The sequence below is a fragment of the Rattus norvegicus genome, chromosome 2, assembly GCF_036323735.1.
Source record: "Rattus norvegicus strain BN/NHsdMcwi chromosome 2, GRCr8, whole genome shotgun sequence".
In the NCBI taxonomy this organism is placed as follows: domain Eukaryota; kingdom Metazoa; phylum Chordata; class Mammalia; order Rodentia; family Muridae; genus Rattus; species Rattus norvegicus.
This window is the reverse complement of record NC_086020.1, coordinates 212,782,629-212,802,552: the sequence shown is the minus strand read 5'-3', so window position 1 is coordinate 212,802,552 and position 19,924 is coordinate 212,782,629. Positions and strand designations below refer to the sequence as shown.

The 19,924-nt window shown below is 38.1% G+C and overlaps 1 protein-coding gene across 7 annotated transcripts in view; it reads right to left on the bottom strand.

Moving 5' to 3' along the window:
- The window catches only part of Arhgap29 (Rho GTPase activating protein 29), a 72,085-nt gene that overhangs the window by 14,158 nt on the left and 38,003 nt on the right, over positions 1 to 19,924 (bottom strand). For all 7 annotated transcript variants that reach the window (XM_039102436.2, XM_006233240.5, NM_001009405.1 and 4 more), the window contains 9 exon segments: positions 12,357 to 12,453; positions 11,965 to 12,037; positions 10,578 to 10,626; positions 9,741 to 9,878; positions 8,892 to 8,956; positions 8,392 to 8,502; positions 8,211 to 8,291; positions 7,888 to 8,076; positions 7,125 to 7,262 (listed from right to left, as the gene is read on the bottom strand). In XM_039102436.2, coding sequence (XP_038958364.1) covers positions 7,125 to 7,262; positions 7,888 to 8,076; positions 8,211 to 8,291; positions 8,392 to 8,502; positions 8,892 to 8,956; positions 9,741 to 9,878; positions 10,578 to 10,626; positions 11,965 to 12,037; positions 12,357 to 12,453 — 941 coding nt within the window.

Here is a 19,924-nt window from a genome sequence, read left to right as displayed (position 1 = left end):
TATGATCTCTTTGTACCAGAAATTTGAAAAAGTTCAACAAATCATCTGAGAGTCTTGTTCAAATGAAGACTCTGACCTCAAAATTCTTGTTCAAAATCCAAACCTCTTCATTACTTATAGGCTACCTCAGTGACGATAAGGCGACTCCTTAGACTCCCTGAGTAACGATAAGGTGATTTGTGACCCAGAGACCATACACTGGGAAGATTTTCTAAACTTGTTTCTGCATTAGTAAAATGAAGCTAAAAATATGTTTATGTAATAAGACCTTCTGAGAACTAGGTAAGTTTATATAGAGATATAATACACAGACAGATTCATACCCAATCTTAGCTATTATCAGCTACAGTTTGGGTAAAGATCTTATAAATCTTTTGATTTAGTTTACAAATCTGCAAGCTAGTTACAAACATCAATAAATGATTTATGATTTTAAGAGCTCAAAACATTTCAATTGCTCTTCACTGAGATGAATTTTTTTCCCTCCATTTGAATGCCCTGGTCAGAACCATGTCCTGGTCAGAACCATGGATTAGTGCCACCTATCTAAAGACTCCCTGGAGTAAAAGGAAGCAGGCAGACTGGGGGAGAGATGACAATTTTGGGCACATTTCTTGCTTTCCCCACTCTCATATTCTCCAGCCTAGGCTGACCCCCACAGCACTCATTATGGATATAGACAGCTTCACGAGGGGTCTTCTGTGAACCCAAATGGTTGAGGAATAGAAAATATGACTCAAAACATAGAAAGGAAGCCCTGGTTTCTCTGATCCATCCTCTCTTCCTCCGTTACTCATAGGAGCCTCTACATCCTTGGGGCACAATCCTGTAACAGTGATGGCAGTTATAGAACTGAACAGATTTCCAACTCTAAAGTGAATGCTCCTTTATGATCGGAGAATGGTGGTGAACTCTTGAAACTCCTGTAGCTTTTATTTTTCTCTTTATTCCTGCATGGCTCACCCACCTCCTCCACTTAATGAGTAAGAAGTGATGTCTTTAGCTTTCTGGAGAGCAGAAGAGTAGCTAGCATAATGCTTCAGCTTCCCACTCAGACCCAGGTGACAGGCACAAAGCTAGGAGGGAGAACAAAACTAGATCAAATGCCCCTCAGCCCCTACTTTAAAACAGTATTAGGACCCAGAGTCCCACAGAACAATGTTGAAAATACCTAGGATAGCATTCAAATTTTGTTGTGGAATGCTGTCCTCCGGGCATGACACAGCCTTCTTGAACTCTCAGCAGCTGAGATTGCCCTCCCCTCCTCAAGGATACACAGGCAGTTAACAGTTGCTGGAGTGGGGGTGGGGTACCACCAGGCCCTTCTCTTAAGAGGATGTATAAGTAAGCAGTTAACAGCTGTGAGGCAGAGATGATTCCTTTGTAATTTAGCTTCTATGGCTGCTCATGCTCCTATAGGTAACCCCAACTAGACCCCAGTGCAATAGTTTCTTTGGCAGTTACTGGTATTCTACTGTTGAGCAAACATTTGCTGACGATGTCTTCCCAGCAAAATTACTTGTCATGTAAAAATCTTCACCACTCACAAAAGACCGATCGATATCAACACTGAGTTATCTCACACTAGGATGAAGCCTCTATGGCAATTATTACAGTGGGCTGAAGGAGGAAGGGAAGGCTGGGGGGACGGAGATGTATTTGACTTGTAAGAGTGAGGATCTGAGATTGAGCCTCACACGTTTTAAGAAACAAAACACCTCCCACCTCCGCAAAATAAATAAATAAATAAATAAATAAATAAATAAATAAATAAATAAATCTATCTATCTATCTATCTATCTATCTATCTATCTATCTATCTATCTATCTATCTATCCATCCAACCAACTAAACAAGCACAATAGGTATGGTGGTGGTGTGTGCTTATATCCCAGCCCTGGAAGGGAGAAATGGATCTCCAGGGTTCCATGGCTAGCCAGCCTAGCCTATTTGCCAAGAAATCCTGTTTCAAAAGAAAAAGTGGACGGCTCCTGAGGAATGATACTATAAGCTCCTTCCATGTGTATCCACATGCACACTTACAAACATAGTCACATAAAGGGGAGAATAGTTTGGAACATGGGAAGATAAATCTTCACAGAGAAACTGAAGACAAACAAAAAGGAGAGATTTTAGTAGAGAAAAATCTAATTTCCAAAAACAAAGTAACCAAAGGACTATGTTGGAAAAGAGAAACAGAGAGGCAGTGAACTTGAAGCAAAAGAGCATGACAAGATAATACTTCTCAGCTCACTATGACTAAATATCAATAAACTTAATCCTAGGTGGAAAATTTAATATTCTAACAAGACCATTGTTAAGTTGAAAAATCTTAATAGAAGTTTTATTAAGCTAGGGACTGAATTTTTATGAAGACATGTACATATGTATGTAAGTAATAATGAAAAAGAGGTAATGAGTTTAAAAGAGCAAGAGGAGGAGGCCTACCGGAGGGTTTGGAGAAAGGAAAGGAGGAAATGATATAATTTCAAAAATTAAAATAAAGAATGAAAGAGCAAACAAATACCCTCTTCCCTACACACACACACACACACACACACACACACACACACACACACGAAGACAGGTTTGGTAAGGTTTTTTAATGTATACCCTTTAGTAAACACATACCCAGCACAACTGAGTAAAGGGCTTACACGATGCTCAGTAGATTGGGTAGAATTTGGTATAAAGCCATGCATCCTGCCATGCTTCTACATTCCTAGAACTTGGACAGTAAAGGTAAGGAGAGTTGCTAGTTTAGGACAAATAGACCCTGTATTCAAAATAAAAGTTGAAGTATACAGTTATTTCTCAGTATCCACGAGGATCTGGGTATCCATTCAGGGTAGTTAAGTCTCTTATATGGAGGCAAACTGATAATCGCAAACACAGAGACACAAGCATGCATGTCTGCATCTTAGTTCCTAGGCCAATAACTACAAATTTAGAGAAAATTAACCCAAAATATGAGCAAGTAAGCATGTTAAAATGTTGATGAACAGTTCATAATTAAAACTTAATCCCAACAGACAAAAACAAATGAAAGGAAAGGAGTTATAAATAGGTAGGAAATAATATGGTATGTGTTTACATTAAGCATGAATTCTCCAAACACTCAAAAGACTGTCGAACTAGATGATTAAAAGCAATCAAGACTAAAGTAAATGCTATTTGCAGACTATAAGAAGCTCATTTTAAATGTTTAAAAATAGGAGAGAAGGGGGCTGGAGAGATGGTGTACCAGTTAAAAGCATTTGCTGCTCTTGCAGAGGACCAGAGTTCAATCCTTGGCACCCACAAGGTGGCTTACCACCATCATAATGCCTGTTCCCGAGATCCAATGCCCTCTTTTTGACTTCTGTGAACACTAGACACGCATGTGCTACACATACATACATACATATAAACAAAATGCTCATATATTTAAAAAATTCAATCTTAAAAAATAAGATACTATGTTCAAACTAACTAAAAGTAAACTGAAATAGCCATATCATTATTATTATCATATCATGTCATATCATATACAGCATATATATCTACTAATTAAGTAGACTAAAAATAGCAAGGAAATTGACCGGGCTAAAAAGAGACTGTTGGTTAGTTGTCACTTTGGCACAAACTGCAGTCACTTGGGAAAGGGAAACCTCATTTGGGGACGTGTCTTCATCTTACTGGCCTGTGGGGACATTTTCTTGATTGCTGATTGAGGTAGGAGGGTTCAGCCCACTGTGGTTGATGCCACCACCAGGGAGATAGTTCTGGCTTATAAAAATCTAGCAGAAGCAAGCTATGAAAAGCAAGCCAGCATGCAGTCATCCTCTATGGGCTCTGTTCCTGCCCTGGCTCCCTGTGGTGTTGGCCTACAGCCTCGGAACCTTTGTTCAGCCTTTCCTCCCTGTGTTCATTGCGGTCACTGTTTTATCTAAGCAGCAGAGTGCTCTCACCTCCGCGGCGGTGGGGTGGGGGTGGTGTCATCGCTCCAACCCCTCATGTAATTCCCAAAGAGAATAAAATGGTGCTCACATCTCATTTTCAGTATAAAGCAACAGAATCAATAGGGAGACTTCAGAAGTAGGTATGTACAAATATCGTCAGCTGGTTTATGTAAAGGAAACTTAACGGAAACAGCATGGTATTTCGACCTATCCTGACTGTGCACCACAACTGCCTGGCTCCTGCTTTATTTTTAAAAAGGATGTCTGTGTGCGTGAGTGTGTGTTTTCTGTTTTCATGCACACCAGAGGGGGGAACCAAACCCATAACAAAACCCATACACATCTTAAAGATGGTTGGTTACCATGTCGTTGCTGGGAGTCAAACTCAGAACCTCTGGAAGAGCAGCCAGTGTTCTTAACCACTGAACCATCTTTTAGACCCTTTTCTTTTTTAATGGTATTTTTTTTTTTTTTTTAAAGCTAGCCAGGGAGAACTGCACTTGACCAGACAAGAGCTTGTAGAGCATCTCATCTTCACACACAAAACTAGTAAGTCCAAGTTTACAGCCCAAGTCAATGTAAATCCTACAGTGGGCCAATTTCCCTTGTCCTAAATAAAACAAGAATAAAGCATAAAGACACATGTCCTCATTCCCAAAGCTTACTGAACTGTGCAAAGCAGCCAATCCTATGGGTCTGCAGTCACTGCTCATTTTGTCTTTCTTGAGGAAGCCCCAACTAAAATCTTTCTTGTTATTATTCTACTTTGTTTGAGACAGAGTCCCAAATAGTCCAGGCCTGGCCTCAAACTTGCCACATTGCCAAGGATAGCCTTGAATTCTGATCACACAAATGCTAGGATTACAGGTGTATACCACTACATCTAATTCCCAATAAAGATTCTTACACTCAGTTAATCTGACCACTCCTGTTTTCTGCCTGCCAAAGCTATCACTTTCTTCTATGTCCTATTGGGAAATGCCCTCTTTGTGCTAGTACTTGGTATCTACATACAAAACAAAACAAAAAAACCCCAGCTTCAATCCACACCTTGCACAGAAATGACCTCAATTTAGACCATATATACAAGTGTCAAACTATACAATTTAGCACAAAACAAAGGGGAAAACTCTGACCTTGGGCTTGGTGAAACACTCTTACAGACATAACATCAAGAGCATGATCAAAACAGTAAGATAGACTTAAAATGTCCCCTAGAAGATGCTGCTAAAGTACAGAAGAAAAGTTTTGAAATGAGAGAGAATACAAGTAAATTCAATCATAAGACAACAAAAACAGAACAAAAAAACCACACAACGAAAAAATTTAAAATAGCTAAATTCTAAATAAGTCCTTGAAACTATTTTAAAGTTATTTTAAAAATTCTAATTAAAATATAATTATATCACTCCCTTCTTCCCCTATTCTGGAAACGCAAATGAAAACCATAATTCAATCTTTGCCACCCACCTATTAGAGCAGCTAAACATGTCATAATAAGAGGATCCAGAGCTAGAGTTCTCACATTGATCAGAGCCACTTTGGAGAACTGTCTGATAGCTTCTTATTGAGTTAGTGATGCATCTGACAGTGACACTCCTATATATTCCTATAAATATAAAATCTATGTTCATCAAAATCTGTCAACAATTATTCTTGGAGCTTTATTCATAACGACCCAAACTATAAACAACATACATGCCCACCTGGTGAATGAATGGACAAACGCTGACACTAACACAGTAGGCTGTCAGCTACCAAGACAGAGAATGGAGCTACTGACACACCCACAACATCCAAGAACCTCAGAGGAGTCAGAGGTTAAAAGCAGCCTGTCTCAAAAGGCTGGGTACTATGAGTCCATTATGAGACACCTTGGAAAAATAAGGAACACTTACATGCAGAAAAGCTTCTGCTAAGGTCTTTACAGCTAATTACCAAGATGGAGAACACATGAGTGTCGCTAAGGATTCCGCATGGGTGTGAGGACTGACAACAGATGGGCAACACTCCTGAAATTTCCTGATTCCAACTGTGGTGGCAGTTAACAGGGATTGATATATGCATTTTGAATTGTTAACTCATGCCAACTAGGCCTATTAAATATAAACTCTATCCAATACTCAAGAGACGTGAATGAAAATGTGATGCAGGATGCTTTGTCTTTACATAAATCACTCAGTTCAGTTTCACCATCTTTTTTGTACTTAAATTCCCAAAGCTATCTCACAGCAAAGTCCGATGTTTTGGGGTTTAAATCAGTTTTACAAGCTAAGGCAAGAAAGGTAGTCAATTACCAATGCTCACATTTAAATTTAGCCAAGCAAATCATCATCAACTCAAGGTATACAGTAGAGAGAAAGAAGAAAAGTAACTAAAAAAACCACAAAAAAAACCACAATAAAACAAGGCACAGTGGTGCATACGTGTTACATACAGGATACTTGATCACACTGTGAACCCCAAGATGGTGTTATTTGCTGAAAAAACTGTTTCTAGTTGTGTGCCTCAGCCTTAGCACACACCTTTAATTCCAATCAATGAAGGTAAAGTTAGTTTGTAGAAGGATGCGGCCATGTTTGAAAGTGATGTCTAATTGAGTGGCAGGAAAAAATGACAAATCAGAGGAAGATCTGACATAATAGGACATTCCCCAACTCTCATGAGGACAGGAAAGAGAATTTCTATTAAAGAGAGCAGAGAGAGAAAAAGAGGATGCAGTTTTACCAGGACAGTTGAACAGAAACAGGTTACAGAAAGAGAGCAAGCTATACACAGGGGTAGATAGAACAAGCCAGAGAATAAGGAGGAGCCAGAAGATGAAAACAGGTGGTAAAGTTAGTATGAGGCCAAGCAGAGCAAATCAGTTAGAACCCGAAAGAGAAACCAGATTGACAGTCAGCATGGAGAAGCGTAGACTTATGAGCTGAAAGCCAGCACAGGCTTCACAGCAGATCCTGTCTAGAATCCGGGGGCGGGGGGTAGCGTGGGGGTGGGATGGGGGGTGGGTGGAGAAATAGAGAAACAGAGAAAAAGGTAGCTCAAATTACAGATTACTATTAAAAACGGAATCTGTCTGAATGTTCTTTTGAGTCTCAGGATTTAAATATCTATCTCAGCAATCAAACTCATCAGACCTCAGGACTTTCTCCTGTGCTTTCAAATAATGAAGAAACAACTCACAGCTTTAAGTGTAAGGTCACACTGGAAAACAAGTGTCCGGAGCTGTGTTAAAATTTCTCGCTTCGTATTTTCTAGATCATTCCGTCTTTCTTCAACATTTGTTACACAGACTTTGTAGTGCTCATTTGCTTCTTCTACCTTCAAAACACCACAGAAGAAACAACACTAATCACTAAATGCATACTTAAAAGCTTACAGTAATTAGAGCAGTATTTCAAAAAATGGGAAGTCTTTATGAAGAAAAATCTAAAATATTTTAATTTTCAATATAATACTATGAAATGAATTAAGTAAAATAATTTAAAGATAAATAGCATTTTATTTAGCAATTTAAGAACACTAGATTTTAATTGCTGGGGTAATTTATAATTACTATATTATTTGCACAAGAAATAGTCTCCATTTTTAACAGAATTTGTCAAATTATATTTCATAAATGATATAAAACCTCGCCTTATTATGGTTCAACAGGAGTGTAACACAGAAACTTGCTTAAACAGTAGACCTTATAAATAATCAAGTCAAAAATAACAAAGTACTATCCTAAGATACTCTGTTAACACTCCTTCGCATGCCCACACAGTGGCTCTCAAGTGTGGATTTAACCAGGGCACTGCCGTCGTGCCTAGGGACTTGTCTGCTCTCACTGTATAAGAAACTCACTGGGGAGGACCGAATATGCCTTCCTGGTGAGCCTGACTCCTGGAGAGTCAAATCTTTAGCAGAGTATTACTAATTCAAGTTTCAAATATCAAAATATTACTTTTTGAAGCGCCTCTTCTTCCAATCTCCGCCTTTTTTCTAGTAGTTTGTTGAGATTTTTTCCCAGTCCAACACTTGAACTCAGCTGCTCTTCTTCTGCTCGAAACATGGATGATTTTGCCTTTTCGTATTCATCTTGCCGTTGCATGCATAACAGTTTTGCCTTTTTAAGAGCCGTCTCTGTTTCAAGCTACCCAGAAAAGAATATTAAACAGATTATTAGATGACATTTTAGGGAACCCAGAGTAAGACAGGTGGTTTATATACCGCGGGTGACGCTGGATGTTCATTAACAGGCAAGTGAGACTCCAGTTCAACACTAACCAATTTATTCTGCTGCTGCTTCCAAAGTTCTTTTATTTCTTTCCTTTGTTTCTCCATTTCATTCTTCCTCCCAAGTAGAGGCTTTTAAGAATATTAAAAAAAAAAAAAGTAAGTTGTTTTATATAACCCATATTAGTATCTAAAAAACAAACAAATATATGCTGTATGTAATAATTTTTACCTGCACGAATTTGTTGGCTTGGAGAGCTGCGATTGTCTGTTGTAAAAGGTGACTGCTGTGTATATCATTAAGGAGAGCGTTGGTAAAGAGAGACTGCAAAGGCATAAACTCCTAGAATTTAAAGGTGAAAGGTAAGTTTTATAACAGCACAGTATAAGAGGAGGCTCAATCCCTAAAACTGGCATTAGAGAAAAATCTGTTGCTAGAGTTCTAGATACATCCCTGTTCTCCAAAATACAACTTTAGATTTTCTTCTCTAGTAAAATGACTTGTGTCTATATGACACATATATTGAAATTATGAACAGTTAGCAAAATTAGCATTAAATTAGGTATTTGTATAAATCTTAAATGCTCTAGTTTCATTCCTAAGGAATAACCATTTAAATTATTTTTTCCAATACAAAGGTCGACAATTATGTCCTTTTTTCTGTGAACTGACTGGATGTTTAACAAAGTAGTCTCTTATTTCCGAGCCCAAGGAGTTCACAGACTACTCACCTGTATTCCAATGCTAGATCTAGTTGCCTCTGCCAATTTTACAATATTTCTAGTGGACTCCAATTCTGAAAAGGTTAAAAAAGACAAAAATTAGCATTTTTCTCTAGATATACACTAAAGTTATCTGTGTTTCTTCAACTAGGAGGTCACACATAGTGTGCATCATGCTATTAAAGGAAATAACTTTTAATCCGACTGCTCATCAGAATCAACTGGGGAACTTTCCATACGTGCATGACATGGCTCTCAGCTGTCAGAACGAGACCTAAGCCAAGTCTGAGCACACGCATTGATGAATCCTACTTCCCTCCAAATGAGCCTCACGTTCACAAACAAATGATGTGTGCCCTTGAGGAAAATGGGCATAACAATCGTGCCCTGCTTACTTTCCAAGTGTCAGGGCTTAGGAAAGATAATCAATAGGAAAGCACCTTCTCGGCTGGGAACACCGCTCACTCACACTGGCTGCTCAACTGGGAACACTGCTCACACTGGCTACTCAGCTGTTTCTGCCATGCGTTCTCTCTCTCTGCTTATGCATCCACTGCTGCTCTTCTCTCCATTCACCTCACTCCCTGATTGTACATTTCTACCCATCACAGTAGGGCTTCTTCAAGGCAGACATAGTGCTGCCTGCTGTTATGTGCCTACATCCAGCAGTCAACAACAAATGTTTAGTATGTATGTCTAGTATATGAAAGCCTCGCTCAAGAAAAAACTACTTCTATTTATTAGTGTGAAATAACCACTAATTATAACTCATAATACCTATATTCTGTAGAAAATGAATCACAAACAATTTAGCTCTAACGTTTCAAAATTAATCAGATGCTTTAACAGAGAACTCACCCAAGTTGAGCTTTTTTTCAACCCAGGACACTATGTTCTTGGTATATTTTGACCAAGTTTTAGCATAAGACAAAGCCAGTTCTATAGAGTCAGAGTTCTTTAACAGCAAGTTGTCTAGTTCTATAGGAGAAAAGTTTCCTGAAAATAAAAGCATCAGTATATGTTAAGTATGAACACACAGTAATTCTTTAAAAAAGTACTTGGAGGGGTTGGGGATTTAGCTCAGTGGTAGAGCGCTTGCCTAGCAAGCGCAAGGCCCTGGGTTCGTCCCCAGCTTCGAAAAAAAGAAGAAAGGGAAAAAAAAAAAGTACTTGGATCCTTAGGAATTAATCAATAAAACTGGTTAAAAATTCAAAGGATAAGTATATAAACTGCCAGTGTTTATCTTTACGATGTACTTATTTTTACTTTATGTGCATGTATGTTTTGCATGTAGATGTGTGTCATTCATGCCTGGTGCCCACGGAGCTAGAAGCAAGAGTCAGGCCACAAGAAACTAGAGTTTGGATGGCTGTGAATTGCCTTATAGGTGCCCAGCACCCAATCCAGGTCCTCTACGAGAGGAGTGAGTGCTCTCAGACATAGCCACTGTGTCTCCAGCCCATGGTTTTTAATCTTAGTCCGTATTTCTATTATTTGTTGAGCTACGATGTGAATGTAATTATGATCGGTTTGCATTATCACATCATCTACTCAAATTTTATGTTTTACATGTAAAATTTTCTATATTTATAGTAAGAACGAATATACTAGATCACAAAGCACAAAGAGATTAAGCGTATCAAAATACTTAACAAAAGAAAACACAAAGCGTTCAATAAAATCTTAAACACTTACCTTTTTCATGAGGTAAGTCCACTGAGTCCATAGAAATGTTTTCAAAGGACTGAACACATAGAAGAAAACAAATTCAAGATTAGAGCAGAAAACAACAGATCGCTGCTTCCAAAAATTCTGTTCTGATTTTATTACTCTGACGTAATTCCTGCTAAAAAATTTCAAGTATTTACAACTCACAGGCCTAAGAAGTCTACTTAAATACCATAACAGTGCAAGAATTATAGTTCCCAAGATTCAACAATAAACAAATGCTTTAATCTGATTAGGTAAAAATCAATGAACCCATATTAAACTTCAAATCCACAAATCTAAAAAAGACTCAGAAGTTAAAGAAGTAGTTACAAACTCAAGAGACTACAAGCTTAAGAGAATGCCCAACCATCTTTTACCATTTTATCACAGGTACGTGTGTCAAGTACAAAATTTCCTGTGATAATAGAAATGTCATGCATATTGCATTTTATGTATGTATGTATGTATGTATGTATGTATGTATGTATGTATGTATCAGATACCAGCTACATGTAGCTACTTCAACATTTGGAATATGGCCATTAACCACATTAAGTAATGGTTACATCTATTAAATAGTGTTTAAAAATATCATCTTAATTGTTAAATTCTGTTTGATTGGTTTTTTTAGGTTTTTGTTTTGTTTCCTGGTTTCTTGGAAGACACACTCTGGCTATGAAGCTCAGGTTGGCTTGGAACTCACTATGTAGACCAGGCTAGTCTCAGAGATCTGTCTGCCTTTATTTCCCAAGTGCTGGGACTAAAGCATGTAGCTAAATACTTAAATAAATCTAATCTACATGGTTGGGCAATACAGGGTTTACAGATTCAATGCAAAAACACCTTTCAACTCTATTAGGTGTATTGGGCTAATAGGATTTACCAAACCTTAGTTTGCCCTTCTCTAAAAAAGGGAATAGAATGCTGTTTTCTATGCCTATGTCTGGCCTCCACCTGGACAGGTACCCAAACCCAAATATCCACCTCCCGTTATCCACAGCAAAAACAATCTTCACTAAAGTTTTGGACCACGCAACATAGATTCATGAAGAGTCAGGATGTTTTCTTAATACAGTATCACTTAGAGAGTATAACCAGGGGTTGGTGATTTAGCTCAGTGGTAGAGTGCTTGCCTAGGAAGCGCAAGGCCCTGGGTTCGGTCCCCAGCTCCAGGAAAAAAAAGAAAAAAAAAAAAAGAGAGAGAGAGAGTATAACCAAATTATTGCTCCAGAAACTGATCATTTTATCATATATAAAATTAACTAATCTGCTTTGTTTGGCCTCAAAAGATGAGGTAATCTATAATCAGAATAATACTAAGATCAACATGAGGAATCGGTTGTGATAGTAAGTTAAAAATAAATTGACCTACCTTACTCTCTCGAGAAATAGGCAGTCGTAGTATCGAATCATTGCCTACATCTCCCATAAGGAAGTTTGTGAGGCTATCCAGAGAGGTTAAAAAAAAAAGCACAGAAATAAAAAGGCAAATTATTACATTTCTTCTTCTCTTACTGTCAATCTTTCATCTAAATTAAATTGTTTTAGGAATTTCATTACACAAAGCACAGACACAGCCCCTAAAACCTCTACAAATACTTGCAAATACAGTCGATAAAGCAACACAAAGGCAGCTCTGGCCAAGATGTGACGGCCCTGGATACTGCCTAATAGTTTATTTTTCATTCATCCTACAGATTTATGGACTATATATTCTCACTAAGACATTCAAGGAGCACTGACTTAATGACAGTCTTCACTTACATGTTTCCAAAGGTAAATGCCAAAGTTTCAATGGAGGAAAAGACTTCTCGAAATAGATCGTTTTTGTTTTCGTCATTAACTTCTGTAAAGTTCACAGCTATAAGTAAAGATCAGTTGCAGTAAGTAGAGGAAAACACATTTAACACTACATTTATACAAAATCACTAACTCTTTTAATCACTATTGTTTCAAAGCATGAAGAGGTTCAGAAACTTAAAATCTAATATACAAAATGAACAAACATTTAATTTCTTTATTAAGGAAATCATGTAAAAACATCAGTTTGCAAAGAAGTGGCTGGGATTGCAAGTCCGTTATATATGTGTCACATAATCCAAGACATCCAGGTGAGTCAGTGTTCAATCAATCTTGGAGTCACAAAATCTATGCTGTCTGTACCTGACCTCTACGGAGTGTTCAGGGTTTTTCCCTCACTTACTATTCTCTGGCTTTTAAAAGAGAGAACTAATGATACTGGTCCACTGAAGTCCCTATGAAGTGTAAGTTTAATATAAACTTCAACAACTGGAGTCATAGATACATTTTGCATATCATAAACTATATAGCATAGCATCACATAAAAAAACCAGTGCTTTAGAAAAGTTAAAGTCCTAGTTACACAAAGCTTTACCCCCTATCAGCATGTTCTTGGGCTCTGAAGTACATGTTAACTGACATAATGCTTTTGTTTATAGTAGGGATATTCTGACATTTCGCTATTGTATATTATTAAATACAATCTGAAAAGGTTATTTTAGTTTCTTGAATTGGCCTTTTTCTTTAAGTAAGTCTTGTGACTCTGTAAGAAGCAGCTGGTCCCTTGCAGCACCAATCTCTTTACGAAGCAAGATGGGGAAGCTAGAAAGTCACCCTCAGTTTCTATCTTGGCTGGAGTTTGAAAAACGGCTCTATCAGCAAAGACTCAGAGCTCACAGGTCTGCCCTTACTTAGACGTTGACTGGGTATGTAAATACAGTGAAAAGCAGGAACCAGAGGTCACAACCAGAATTGTATATGGATATGCCTCTGTAGACTGTGGGTTAGTGACACTTAGATCCCTAGCTTTCATCCAAATCTTCTAAATGTCCCTTATAACAAAACAAAAAACTTAAGAACCAGTTACTGCAAACAATTTTAAGAATATTTTTACACCTTTGCCTTGATCGAACTGAAGAAACAGATTATACTTCTGCCTGAAATAACTAAAAACAAAGAAAGAAAAAAACCTATACAAAACTGAAGAACACATGATTTTTTAAGACATTAGCTTATTAGGCAGTAATCTTTTGTTGTTGTTGTTGCTGTTGTTTTGAGACAGGGTTTTTCTGTGTAGCTGTGGCTATCCCAGAACTCTCCTGGCAGACCAGGGTGGCCTCTAACTCAGAGGTCTACCCACCTCTACCTCCTGAGTTCTGGGATGAAAAGCATGTGTCTAGCTAAAAGGCAGTAATTTCTGACTATCAAGAAACTAACCATAGCTTACAGTTGCCTGAGTTTACTGCCTAATATTACACAAGTAGATTCCCAGGCAAGGACAGGTCCAGAGGCATCTTTAAAATATCCTAATACTGTAGTAGGAGGGCATAACAATTTTATAATTTGTGTACATACATTTATAAATGTACAGAGCTGGAAAATTCACAATGCAAAAACTGACAATAACCACAGTGAAAAGTGAATATATTATCAGTGACAGATATTTTACTATTACTCTCAATAAGTGACAGAAAACATAAAACAAGGCAAGATAGCGAATCCCGAATGACATCATCAACTAATCCGACAAGACAGATATTTGTACAACTTTACCCAGAAGCAAAATGCAGAAGACGCAAGATCTTATTATAGGATATGAACTACCTCTCAATAAGCATAAACTATTCAAATTATTCAAAGTATATCCTCTGATTACATGGAATTAGATTAAAATTAACAGAAAAAATTCTGAAAAAGTTCTTGAATACTTGGAAATTAAATAGCATACTGTTATATAACTTATGGGTCAAACACAAAGTGAAATTAGAAGTACTTTGAACAGAATGGAAATAAACACATAAACCATCAGAATCTGTAAAGGGGAGGAAGACACAGGCAGAGGTAGGAATCCTGACAGGGCAAGCATTATCCTGACTGGCGACAGTGTCACAGAATGTGCATGTAGGAACATTTAAAAAGTAGCACTGAGATCAGAGGAGCTCGCTCTCTATCAATCTGACCTCAGTAAGACCATGTTTAATTGTCCACTGCAGAGTACTTCATAACACCACTCCTATTTTTGTAACTATTTTTCCTTTCTTATAGGTATATCTTTTCTTGACATTAAACACAATTAGGAGACAAATATTTACTACCATGACTGTAAGTAGTAACAGGCCATCCTTTTGAACCATCTTCATTCCTACTAGACCAGGGTTTCAGTCACCTAACGAGAGTTCACGTAGGTGCCCTTCCTTCCCCGTCAGGGCAGCTCTTACTCCTACTGTGGTTCATCTTTTTGTTCCAACAATATATCCTGTTCTTTGAAACCCTGAGCCCTGGTCCCCCTTCCCTCTTTCACTAGATCTCATCCAATTAACATTTTTCCCAAGAAAATGTTCAATATCCTTGCTATGTGAAAGAAAAATTTTGTTTTACCATGTTTCTTCTTAATCTAATCTAATTTCCATTTCTCTCTACCAAATCTCTATAATAGGTAATGCCTGCTTTACTTTCACTGTGATTTACCTAGAATTCACCAAGATTGGGCTTTTTAACCCAGTTCAATGTTAACTTTTTCTATAGAGAGCCAGGTAGTGAATGAGTACAATCTCTAGGAAATGTCTGGGTTAACACTCTGAAGAAGCTACAGACCATAGAACAGGGTAAGATGCCTGGGTTCCCATCAAACTCCATTTGGCCCCCCAGCTCGCCTGGCTGACTCCTGAGACAGAAGACAGGTTCTACAAACAGCCTGCGCAGGCTTTGTGTCTACAGAAAACATTAACACCTCTAGTCAGTTTCCTCATTTACTCAGTGGGAGCAATTACAAGCTCCACAGCTGTGGGAATTATAGGGCGCTGGGACACTATCATCAGACAGCACTCTCGCACCAGCTTTCCGTCAGGGAAACTGAGGCTTCCCTACCCAGGTCTTCAATCTCCTTGACTCATCTCCACTTTCTACCAGTTAATATGAGTACAACCCTGGTCAAACCTCTCACTTCAGCTTCCACATTTACTGAGGGGAAGCTGATCCCACAGGTTTATTCTTCACCGGAGCTGGGATGATTAAGGGAGGTCATCCCTGCGAAGAGTCTAACAATGTCTGCCAAACAGCAGTCAATCCTAAATGATATCAGCTATACTTACTAATTACAGAATTAACCACTTTCTTCCATCATAAAATACTCTACTTTTGTAAAAGCTATTTGTTGAAATATATGGAAGAAGTAAGGCTTTGGAGTTCCAGAAATGGTTCAAGTCTGACCTTGACCACTTCTCATGTCAACGCAAATCTAAATTTACTTTTTTTACATGCAAAGTCGCATATCAAGGATGGAATGAGTCTCTAGGATACAGTGGCTGGAATTCAGTAGATATGTGCAACGCCTCAGTTCTGTACTATGGTGTAGACATTTTCACCTTGTACAGAGCTCATTTAAGTTGCTCCTCTATTCCTTACTAACCCCACAGAACCTCATCCCCTCCATCCTACCAAGGAACTGCTTGTCCATGTGCTGTCTGCTGCAGACCAACCCTTACAAGAGCCTCTTTCACATGTTCCTTCTACGTTCCACTTGCTGTTTCCTATCCATTGCTCAGCCCAGAAATTTGCTTCTAAAATGTTTTCTTTTTCTTTTTTTTTTTTTCCCACTCCTACTACTGCTGGCTTTCTCTAACGCAATGGTTCTCAACTTTCCTAACCGTATGACTCTTTAATAAAGTTTCTCATGTTGTGGTGACTCAAAACCATAAAACCATTTTCATTGCTACTTCATAACTGTAATTTTGCTAGTGTTATGAATCACAGTGTTAATACCTGATATGAAGAATATCCGATATGCAACCCCAAAAGGGGCTGTGGCCCACAGGTTGAGAACCACTGATTGAAAAAAACACATTGTGTTTCTCTAAATTTTAGACTTAAACTTAAAAATGAAAACATTAAAAATGAAAACTTTAGGAAAAAAGATCTAGAGAATGGTGAAACTTCAGGGTATGGAAGGCCATCCTAATAACTCAGATTCAAAACACAAAAAAAGACTGATACTTTAAGATACTTTCAAGTGTAAAAATAAATAAAAAGAGAATAAAGTTATAAACTATATCAAAAAGCTAATGTTAGAAATACAAAATATAATACTATAAGTTAATTATATTAAAATTATCAAATTATATTAAAAATATCAAATGCCAAGAGAAAAATCAGGTAATGAGCCAACTCAAATAAAAGGATACAAATGAATCTGAAACATACTCAATTGCACTAAAAATGGAGAATGCAGATCAAACTACCCCAAGACAATGGTTTTTGCTATGAGCCAGGGTGACAAATCTTGATAGCTAGCACTGCTGACAGAGGTGGGTAAACCAATTCCTTTTACACTATCGGAGGGCAGGGCCTGAGAGAGGATATCTGACAACATCAAAAAGCACAACTTCTCTCAACACCCAAGTCACTAGGAATTTGCCTGGCTATGCAGAAGAAGCATCAGCAGGAAAAGTAATTTAAACTTCTACTGGTTTAAACTTGAACTGGCTAAAGCACATCGACATTATGTATCACCAAACAGCTTTGAAAAATACCAAATAAAAGCCAAAGAACTGAGAAATGCTTTATGTGCGAATAAATGAGCAAGAAGGAGAATACTATCATTTGTATAGGAAAGAGTTTGTTAAAAAGGAGACTGCACCTGCATTCCCTTGTATGTGTGTGATGTATCTCTAGAAAGATGCAAAGGAAATCAGAGGCAGTCACTGTTTATCACAGGACCGGAACGAATGGCTGCATGTTGAAAAGCCAGGTTTGCAGAACAGAAAGAAAGATGAGGTTTTAACATCTTTCGTTGTGTGATTAAGGCTTGTTTTTCTTTTTCTATTTGCCAATTTATGAATACTGTGAAATATAGATATATAGATATTAAAAAAACCACACTTTTTCATTTATACAAATAAAACTGACTTAAACAGTTGAAAATACTAAGTATGTCATAAATAACACAACTGAGGATGTCTTTATCTGCTTCAAAAATAGGCTGTATCTCTCTTACCATATTGCAAATATTTTGTCAGCTCAACTTCCTGTTTGGAAATGGAAAGAGACACAGGAACTACAAATCACTGCCAGATGAACAGGAGAAAGCTACGGACTTTAAAGTTATCACAAGGTAAATTCCATGTTTCCTTTTTTTTTTTTTTTAAGGCAACAGATTCTGTTTCATGTATAAAATCTAGGTGTAGTGTAGTGACATAAGAGATTTTACAGTTCTGAAGTTATTCTGTATCATGTTTTTTGTCTTAATTTTGTTTTGAACAGTTTGGCAATTTTGAGAATTGCCTTTGGCAGTTAATGATCCAAAGAGAGCTAGCTGCTCTAGTCCCTGCTGTTTAAAATGGAATGAGGGGCTAGGGCTGTGAGGACAGTCTCGGTGGCTCCTCCATTCCTGCGGCTGATCCTATACAAGTTTTCTTTAAGTTTCTCCCCAAAATGAAGAAAACAGGAACTCCCTTTCCCAAAGATGGAAGGATCGACACATTTAGACGGTTTGGCTCCTACATTCACAAGTGGTTTCTACCTACAGCTTGCCTTCTTAGGTTCTGAAAATTAAACTGCTATTAAATCTAGCCTCTAATTTAGCCTCAACTGTGCAGGTCACTATTTCTGGAGGGTCTCAAGAACAAAAGCAGACAGTTTTCCACCAACAAATCAATCCTATCTTCCTCTTTCCAATTGCATCCAACACCAAAGTAACACTGTGACAATACTTCTGAGTATACAACAGCCATAGTGCTAATTAATAGTTAAAAGATTGCTTTACCTCAAGGTTAAAAAGATCTTGGAGGCAGCTCGCGCCCACTCTTGAGGTCTGCCTCTGGAATGTGGACACCAGCCACATGCTGGTGTGCTCCTTCCCCAGGACATCCTGACTGCACACAATAGTCACGGACAACAATCGCACTAAGTTGCTATTTCCAAGCATGGAAATTTTACTATCTATAGACACAAATTTCCCTATCTAAGTAAAGTTAAACGGTACTTGTAAACAATCTACTTAAAAACAAATCTGGTTACTAAGCACATTTTTAAGAGTCACAGAACAAGCTACCTGTTTCCCACTTAAAACTGTCTATAGCACCTTTTCCCTCTCAGTGCTTCAAATAGAAAAAAGGAAACCACGAAAACAGGAAAAGTCTTAAGTCAGAGAAGAGATGTTGTAGGGGGCGTGAGGGGTAGGGTGGGGTAGGATATAAGCTCCACTTTTATTGCCAGGTTCCCGTCCAGAGTGCTCACACAGGGATTCACCTACAGTACAGCCTTCCCTTTGACAGCTCAGTTAATGCCCATGCCTGACCTGTCCACCTTCTGGACAGGTAACCTTTCCTTCTGGTAAGTCTGTCCTTCATCACAGCAGGGAGCTTACTGTGCCACTTTGGTGCTTGTGACATCTCTGTCACTTGTGTGCCTCTGACTTTCCACACATCACTGCTACCACTTTTTATGGTGCCATTACTGAAGTGACATTGTCTTGTCAGTGACATTTTACTCTGATAAGTACCTTTTCCCCCTTTTTTTCTTAAAATCCTGCACCTCTCTAACTCCATGATTTCTCTTCCTGTTTGGCAAACACTCCTCCAGTTTGTCTTTCTTCTTTGACCCTGATTTCTTGTCAGCCTCTATTCTGTGATGGGGCCACCCTTCCCTGACCACGGGTCTCTATCTTCAAGCATCTCCGTAGTCCTGGCCCACAGCAGTTACCATTTCCCACCTTCTACTCAGGCTCACACCTTCCATTTTAATCTGGTGCATTATTTCTCATGGTTCAAATCTAGTAATCCCTTCACTTACTAGGTCTTTCTTACATATTGTATCCCAGAATAATCTGTAACAATTTCAAGTGGCTGTCACTCCAGAGGCCAATGTCCTAATTCCCTATACGGTTTAGTACATATATAATATATGCATACTAAAATATATCTCCACACATACCTGATAAAATTAAAATTGAATTTCATTTTCACATACTAAACTGAGCCTTGTTTTTTTCCCATTTGGAGTCACTACAAATGACCATTTTCCAATACCACTGTCTTCACATAGCGAAGAATACTTAGACAGTAATAAACAACCTTAAAGGGGGATGAACTCAAGCACAAAACTAAAATTTTAAACACTGGCTGTTTGATTTTTACCACGTCCAACAGTTTTGTAAAAATAGATTTATTTATTTATTTATTTATCTTATGCATAGGAGTACACTGCAGCTGTCTTCAGAAACATCAGAAGGCATCAGATCCCATCACAGTTGGTTGTGAGCCACCATGCAGTTTCTGGGAATCAAACTCAGGACCTCTGGCAATGCTCCTAACTAC